Source organism: Petaurus breviceps, unplaced genomic scaffold (genome assembly GCF_028583685.1).
Source record: "Petaurus breviceps papuanus isolate PSGF00001 unplaced genomic scaffold, PetGlider_PUasm1.0 91041, whole genome shotgun sequence".
Classification (NCBI taxonomy): Eukaryota; Metazoa; Chordata; class Mammalia; order Diprotodontia; family Petauridae; genus Petaurus; species Petaurus breviceps.
The window spans coordinates 6,912,732-6,921,392 of NW_027187400.1; the positions used below are offsets into that span (position 1 = coordinate 6,912,732).

The 8,661-nt window shown below is 45.0% G+C and overlaps 1 protein-coding gene across 1 annotated transcript in view; it reads right to left on the reverse strand.

The window, feature by feature from the left end:
• The window catches only part of LOC138154620 (selenoprotein N-like), a 26,676-nt gene extending 18,444 nt beyond the window's left edge, over positions 1-8,232 (reverse strand). Inside the window, exons 1-5 of the mRNA XM_069079601.1 lie at positions 7,989-8,232; positions 7,568-7,679; positions 7,064-7,212; positions 2,838-3,053; positions 1,960-2,084 (exon numbers count right to left, since the gene is read on the reverse strand). Of these exons, the coding sequence (XP_068935702.1) occupies positions 1,960-2,084; positions 2,838-3,053; positions 7,064-7,212; positions 7,568-7,679; positions 7,989-8,174 (788 nt within the window). The 5' untranslated portion in view covers positions 8,175-8,232. The remainder of the gene's footprint in view (positions 1-1,959; positions 2,085-2,837; positions 3,054-7,063; positions 7,213-7,567; positions 7,680-7,988) is intronic.
• Positions 8,233-8,661: the final 429 nt, after the last annotated feature.

The following is an 8,661-nucleotide window of genomic DNA, read 5'->3' on the forward strand; positions in this document are numbered from 1 at the left end:
AGAGAGAGAGAGAGAGAGAGAGAGAGAGAGAGAGAGAGAGAGAGGAGTTATTTCGTTATCTCCATCTACTGGTAGGAAGAAGGCATTGAACACTTCAGCTAGATGACCCAAGCCACATTGAAACACACTTGGCTTTTAGGCAGAAGGGGCCAGGCCAGAGAGTGGTCTAACACATAACCCCCACACTTCTTTGGGGACAATTACTCCCACTCGGTCTCTCAAAAGAGCAAAATCGACAGTTCCTAGCTTTCCTGAAATCCCTCAACCTCTATCAGTTTCAGCCTCTCTAGGGTCATATGAGCAACAAAAGCAAGAAGATTCTACTGACTGACCACAACTACTTTCTCCAAGGTCACCAATGGTCTGCTTATCGGTAAATCTAACAACTCCTTATTCTTCCTGACATCTCTAAACCATCTGACACTGTTGCCTACTCCTTCCTCCTTCCCAGTTTTTTGTGACACTGTTATGTTGGTCTGACTGCCTACTCCTCAGTTTCCTTTGTAAGATTACTATACATGTCCACATCCCACCCCTTAGGTGTGAGTACACCCCAGGTTTCTTTTGTGGAACTTCTCTCTTTTTTTTCACATGCTCCCTCTTTTTATTATGTCATCATCACTCAATGATCATCTCCATGGAAATGACTCTTGAATCTTTCAAATGAATTCCTGTTCCTTATAACCATCTTCTTATTAGACATTTCTACCTTGGTCATCTCACACTTAACATGTCCAAAGCAGAACTTAGTATTATTTTTTCTCCTAAACCCACCTCTCCTCCAAACTTTCCCGCTGCTATTGAGGAAACTAACCATCCTTGCAGCCATCTAGGTTTGAAACACCTAGCAGTCATCCTTGTCTCTTCACCACACTTCCCCCCAAATCCATTTAATTCCTGAGCACTGTCAATATTATTTCCACATAATCACTAATATCTATATATTCTTTCCTCCACTCACATGCCATCAGTTCAGTAGGATCCTCACCTCTTGCCTGCACCACTGCCATAGCCTTATTGGTCTCCCTGCCCCCAGATTCACTGGTCCATCCTTCACGTAGCTACTCAATTGATATTGGTAAGGTAGGTCAATGTTGTGGTCAAGAAGCTTCCTCAGTGACTACTGTTACCAGGATAAAATGATGTCATTTTTCTATTTCCCTTTAAAGCCCTCTAACATGCTGGCTGCCACCTGTTTTTCTAGGCTGATTATACATTACTTAGCCTCAAATACTCTACACTGTAACCAAAGTAACCTTATCGATATTGCCAGTAAACTACATTCTATCTTTTATATCTAGTACTTTGCTCAAGCTGTATCTTACACCTGGACTTCTTTCCCTCATCACCTTCCCTGATGGAACTCCTAGCTCACTTAAAAATATAAGCTTCAAAGAAGGAATATGACACCCCTACTCCACTCCTTTACCATGGTGGGAGACCCACAGGTGTGTTATGTTGTAATCATTTTCAGACTTTTTAGATGTATTGATCAGTTTTACTGATACTTTTTCTTTTTTCTTCTTTAAAAATACTGTTACATGGGATGGCTCTCTGGCAAGAATGGGAAGGGAAACTGGAGAAAGTTTTGGTCATGTTAAAAATGTCAATAAAAACATTTTAAAAGACATAGTCCAAGTGCTACTTTCCACAAAAGGTATTTCCATTTACTTAACAGGGGCTTTTTTTTTCTGCCTCTCTTGTCCCCAGCAGAATATAAGATCCTTGAGATAAAGGACTTTCATTTTTGAATTTGTAATACCAGCATTTACTGCAGTGCCTGGACTTAATGTTTGTTGAAGAGGTCTGAATGATCTGGAAAAGGAACAATCAATCTCTGACAAGTGAAGTTTATAGCTGCTTTGCATCCTATAACCATTCTGATTCCCTCTTCCATAATGCTGCAGTTTCGTTTTTCTCCTTTCTTGCCCAGGACAGCCAGAGGTCGGATGTGCTCACCTAAAAGCAACTGTATAGAAGGACTCACTGATGGCTGTGAGGCAGGCCACTGTGCCCTGGGGCCCAAAGCGCGTCTTCACAAAGGGCCTTGGGTGAAACATGCTCAGCAGCTTGTGGATAATGACCTGTGGGATGTAAAAGCCTAGATTACTCCTTCTCCTCCTGGGTTTGACAAGAGGAAGTGATCACAATGAAACATTTGGACTAGGTGGTAAGAAATTTGTTTCCCCTTCCCACTTTCCAGTGTATTGAGAAGAAACAATCTTGAGAGACTTTGATATTTGTTATTTCTTTCTTTCCTTGATCCTTGAGCTGGGGAAACTATCTGAAGCCTAGAAATCACCGAATCCCTGAGAACTGAAGAACTGAGCTCAGGGGAAGCTATTGGTAGTAAGGAAGGAGGGAGACTATTCTTCTGATGCTAAGTCACCCCAAGTCAAGTCCTGGAGCTTGATCCTAGGACAACTGGAGACAGTAAATGGGTAACATCAGGCCCAAGTGATAGGATGAGTATCTAAGTTAAGAAGGATTCAGATCTGTCCTTTTAGTACAAGGCTGGGGAGAAGTTAGCACTGAATCATTAGATCAAACTTGAGGCAAAAAGGTGAGATGGTGGCCCTGAGGTACTTGATGGTCTAGAGAAAGAGGTTCAAAATGGGTTAGGAAATGTGGTTTGTAGCTGGACAATTAAATTTTTAGAATGTGGGCTGAATTGAATCGGATTGTTTCAAGCCTTACTCCTTAACCTCTTCCTCCAGATCTGATGAAATCCAATCTAATTCAGCTTAACTTCTCCAAATTTGATTTCCCAGCTATAGGGAAAGTGAAACACTGGGCACAGGACTTGGTCCCAGGGAAGCCTAAGGTTCCTTCCTTACCTCCTTGTCTTTGGGAGGTGGTGGATAGAAGCGGTTGTCAGAGAGATGTGCACCTGTCTTATTCCTCATTGTGTCTGGAATGATCCACCAGGGCTCACCCAGCTCCATATTGTTCCTTGGGGGCAAGAAGGCTTTGAATTGACTGACAGAGAATACGCTGGTTGATAATGCAGGGGCTGTCCAGTTTTTTAGCCCAGATAGGATGATGTCAGAAATCTGGAGGAAAAGGCCAGCAGGTAGAAGTTGGTGAACCAGGATCCAGCTGGGGTCAGACCTTTGAGATTATATTGAAAAGAGGTATAGGAACACCTATATTCTCCAGAGCATAGATCCACATCAAAGGAAATGAAGGGCTGGAGGAAACCTCACTTCTTTCAGACACCTGACACCCTCTGGCACTGATGCCATTTGATCAGATGAGGGCAGAGCCCATATGACTGCTGGGTGCTCTCCCTGCTTCGTCTCTCCCCACGCTAGCACATCCTCATACAGTTGTCAAATTCACATTCCTAAGGAGAAGATCCCACAATGTACTGTGCCTCCAGGATCAAATATAAAATCTGCTGTTTGGCTTTTAAAACTCTTCATAACTTGTCTCCTTCCTAGCTTTCTAGTCTTCTTGTACCTTACTCTTCTGCACATAATCTAAGATAGTGACATTTATTTCCTTTCTATTCCTGGAACACATGATCTTCCTACTCTGGGTTGTCCCCCAAGCCTAGAACTCTCCCCCTCCTCCTCTCCACCTTCTTCCTTCCTTCAACACTCAGCTCAAGTTCCTCCTTCTTCACGGCCTCCCCAGTCCTCCTTAGTCTTAGTGCTCTCCTTCTGAGATTATCTTTAATTCACCGTCCATATTTGATACCTAATTGTTCATATGCTTTCTTTCCAATTTAACTGGGAGAGCCTTGAGAGCAAGCTCTACTTTCTTTTTTTTTGGGGGGGGGGGTTGCTCTGTATCTGCTGCACTTAGCATAGGGTCTGGCACAAAGTAGGTGCTTAATAAATGCTTATTGACTTGACACATAATATGCTCTATAAACCTTAAAGTGCTATACACTTTGCAACTACTATTAATAGTTTAATTTAATAATAATTAAATTATTAATAGACCATCAGTTTTGTTGCTCAAAAAAGGCAGCAATGTTGAACGAGGGAACTAGGGCTGGCAAGACCTGGCCCCTTCCAGTCTTGCCCCCAGTTGGTGTGCATGGCAATCAGGAATTTTATGAAGGCAGAATGGAACCTCTTAGTATTACCATATAGTTCCATATAACCCTCTGTAGTTTGGCCAAGTGGAATTTCTGGGATGATTTGAAGGTACACAAACTGCCAACCAGGGGTATGATAAGAGAGAAATGCATTTTCTAATCCTTTTTTTTTATGTTTTTGGAGGGGGAAAGGCAGGGTAATTGGGGTTAAGTGACTTGCCCAAGGTCACACAGCTAGTAATTGTTAAGTGTCTGAGGTCAAATTTGAACTCAGGTCTTCCTGACTCCAGGGCCGGTGTTCTATTCACTGTGCCACCTAGCTGCCCCAGCATTTTTGAATCCTAAATCACAGAGGACCCTAGGATCAGGGAGCACCAGCCCAACAAGAGGAAAACCATTCCCAAGGTCTGCCTTCATCTTAGCTTGCTGGCTCTTGGGTCAATCCTGGCCTAAACAGCTAAGTCTTCCCCCTGGATTCAAATTTGGGTCTGCTGACTCCAAACTCAGTGCTCTTTCCATTGTCCCCTAAAGATGAAAAAAAAAAAAGAATCCACACAATTTACTATAATAAAATATTTAAAGGGACAAATTAGATAAGATATAAACAAAGTGCTAGAGAAGGGAGGCCAGAGGGGTTACTGAAATCTTGGAGGACATGCCATTTTAGTGGTTTCTGAAAGAATGGACAGGATTTCAACATGTGGTGATTCAACAAGGACATCCTATGCAAGAGAAGAGCATCAGCAAAGGCCTACTGAGGAATGTATAGTTTGTGTTTAGGGGTCCTGGAAATAGCATGACGTAGAAAGACTTGGACTTTGAGTCTTGGTTCTATTAGTAATTGTGGGACCATCAGTTGTGAAATGGGAATACTATTGCCTATACCACAAAGTATAAATATATATGCCACAAAGTATTGCCTATACCACAAAGGTTCATCAGGGAGCTAGGCAGCATAGTGGAGCGACTGCTTGTATTGGACATAGGAAGATCTGAGTTCAAATCATGCCTCAGATACTACTAGCTGTGTGACAATAGGCAAGACATTTAATCTAAACCTCTGTTTCCTCATCTGCAAAATGGGCCTAAAAGTAGTACCTAAAAAATCAAATAACAAAGAGGCTTTGCAAATCTCAAAGTGCTATATAAAAGCTAAATTATACTCACATATAGGTGTCAATCATTATTATTATTTTTGTTATTGGTCTAGTTTACTGGAATGCAGGCTGCATGAAGGAGAATTATTAGCGATAGGGCTACAAAGATAGGCTGGGTTCAGATCATAGAGGATTTTGTTATTTGACACTTAGTTCATTACTATCTTGTATATTTCCTAGTATGTACCCTGTCTGCAATTTGGTATTCCCCACAGTGGAACAGAGAGAAGCATACAGGTACATATCCTTCCCTGGAGAAGAGCAGATCATTAACATGTGTAAGGGCTCAGGAGAAGTTTCTTGTTGAGTAGGAGGAGGAGGAGGAAGAGGAGGAGAAGGAAGAAGAGGCAGAGCACCAAACCCTCATCAGCCCATTCACTGTCCCTGTTCTGGTCACATGCTAGGTACTAAACACATACCAGCCTCCCTATCACTCTGCTTTTTTGAGGAATTGTACTCAGGGTAGGACACATTATAGGTCTTCCTTCTTCTTCTGTCATAGGGCCTGGAGCAGAAGGTGAAATGTCTGCAGTTTATAGTTAATCTCTTAACCCAGATCTAAAACAGCAAAGTCCCTCCTTTCTCATACTTCCAAAGAGAAAGGGATCTCCTTCTTCAGTCTTTTTCACTTTGGATACTGAAACAAAATTTTCCTTCTTTTTTTTTTAATGAGGGATTTGATTTTTGAAAAAAACACCCTAAATGAAGCCAAATCTGGTGAAGAAGTTGGATGATATTTTGGTCAAAAAACTTGGTATGATTATGAAGTAACAAAAATGGATTTTCTTTTGTGATTTTTAAACTGGTTTTAAAGGTTCTTCCTAAAGAAGAAATGTTTTGAGCAATTGAAACATTGCTAGAGTGTGTGACAATGTACCATCCCATCTTGGCTCAACTATTTACACAGTATCTGACTGACCCATATCTGGTTTTGGGGCCTCCAGACACTTCTCTCTACCTCTTCCCCACTGATTAAAGCCTGGAGCCCCCTGTGCTGAGGACAGGAGCTTGGTCTCCTTCTGGTTTTTTGCTTGCAAGTTAATTGTCCCCAATTTTGGATAGCAGAGGTCTGAACACAAGGGGCACTCCTTGTCCATACTCTCCTGGTAAAGAAGCAAAGTGTTCTATGTGAGATCAGGTCTGCCCTAGCTCAGGACAATCTGTGTGTACCACAGTGTCCAGTCTGGCCCTTCATTCAGTGCTTCTTGGGCCTGAATTTTTACCTTTTACCTCTGCTAATTTTTCTAGCTCATATCCCCATCTCCACCTGTAATGGAAATGCAAACTTAAAGATCTTCCCTGCCCCTAGGCTAGAGTGCACCTGGAGCCTGGGGTGGGAGGCTTGTTTTTCATTAGATACTTCTTGATTGGCCAGTGAGTCAATGAGGTTGTTACATTCTCTGAGCCAGGAGAAGGCTATATAAGCCCTGATGTGTAGCTTTGTTTTGGGACTCACTTTGAGAAGTGTTCTGTGATTTGATCTGAATTCTGGGAAGCCGTTGTTGAGAGTCCCCCGGCTTTGAAAAACCCAGATGTGGAAACCCAGATGTTGACTGGGTATGGATGTAATGGTTGGACAGTTTGGAAAGCTGTCTACTTGATCTGTTAATGTCTTGATAATTATGCCTGTATACTTTGAGGTTCAGGGTGCTGACCTTTTCTCCTGAACAAGGTAAACGATATATGTCTGACTGATTAAAGTAAGCTTGTTAACCCATTTTGAGTTGCTTTCCTTTAACAAAGCAGATCCAAGAACCTGTGTGAGCAGGCACCCTGGGGACACTGGGGTGCTTGCTGCAACACCACCTTCCAAGTTCCCCAACATCCCTTCCCCCCTCACCCCCAGACACATTCTCACCTCTTTGAAACCATTTTTACTGTTTGACATGGTATTTAGTTGCAGGGGCTGGAATCGAGCTACTATGGTCAGCTTCTCCTCTTTGAGAGAGGAACTCTCCTCCTTCATCAACTCCTCTGCCTTTTCAAAGTCAATGATAGGCTTTACCACTGTAGGGAGTAAATGTGTTAGTAATCTGCTCTACTCCTGGGGTGGGTGGGGGCTATATGCACTTGTGCAAGTCCCCTCTCTTTCTCGGGAAACCATCTGTCATTGGGTACTGGATGACAAAAATTTTCTAATTTCTTATCTTTCACCCTAGGGAGGAATCATGATTGATTGAGAGGAGAGAGGAGAGAGACAGAGAGAGAGAGAGAAAGAAAGACGAGAGAGAGAGAAACAGAGAGATGAGGGAAGGAGGGAGAGGAAGAGGAGGAGGGAGCAGCAGTCTTGGAAAGAACACTAGATCGGGCATCAGAAAACCTGGGTCTAGTCCTGGTCCTTCCAGCCTAGTTCTGCCACTACCTCTCAGCATCTCAGCAATGGGCTTGAACTCCTCAGGGCTGATGTACATGTCCCTATTCACATCCAAAGCGGAAAAGAAGAACGTTGTCTTCCAAGCCTGCCGGGCTGCCTCCTGTTTTGGAGCAAGGGAGCAGGTGAGAGGGCCTCGGGCATCCCTGGCCCCTGGCCTGCAGCTCCCAAGGACCCCGGAATGACAGCCCGACTGGTCACAGGCACTCCACCAGCTCGGGCCCAGGGGAACCTGTGTCTAGCCGCTGAACAGTCGGGAAGCAGAGCGGCTCAGGGACGGTGGACCTACGCCCTCCTGGGGGCAGCAGGTCCCCCATCCTACTGGCCGGGGAAAGGGAGGGGCGGGGTTTTCCTGGGAGGGGCACGGTCCCCTCCCCCTTTTCCACGGCTCCGACCCCCCCTCCCCCCCGACCTTCAGGGCCTCAGCCTGGGCCTCCCTGGAGCCCATGTAGACGCGGGCGGCGGCAGCCAGCAGCGCCCCCAGCATGGTCACCAGCAGCGCCAGGTCCCGGGGGTCTTGGGCGCGGCGGGGCGGGCTGCCTGAGGGTTGAGGGGGTAGGTAGGGCTCGTTAGGCCCGTGACCCCCGGGAAGGTCCATGATAGGAGTCCGCGGCTCTGGCTTCTCTTCAGCAGCTCTTTGCTCCAACCGCCCATCAACGGCTGGGGGCGGGGCCGAAGATTGATTACTAAGGGTTGGGTGGGGCGGGGCCTGAGACTGACTGACAGCTGCGAAGGCCCAGGGCAGGGACCGAGAGAGCTCCAGATAGGAAGGAGGCGGAGCCGGGGATAGACTGACAGCTTGACGGGCGGGGCAAGAACGACGTGATTGATAACTGGCGGAAGAACCGGGCGGGGACATTGCCACCTGGGGTTGGGCTGTTCCAAGTTTCCCATGGGTTAAATGTCTTGGCTCCCATCTTTTATGAAGATGATTTTGAGTTGTGAGTACGCTTGTGATGGAATTAATTCTTTTTTTTTTTTTTGCCTTTTTTTGGAGGGCAGTTGGGGTTAAGTAACTTGCCCAAGGTTACAGGGCTAGTGTGTGTGTGTGTGTGTGTGTGTGTGTGTGTGTGTGTGTGTGTGTG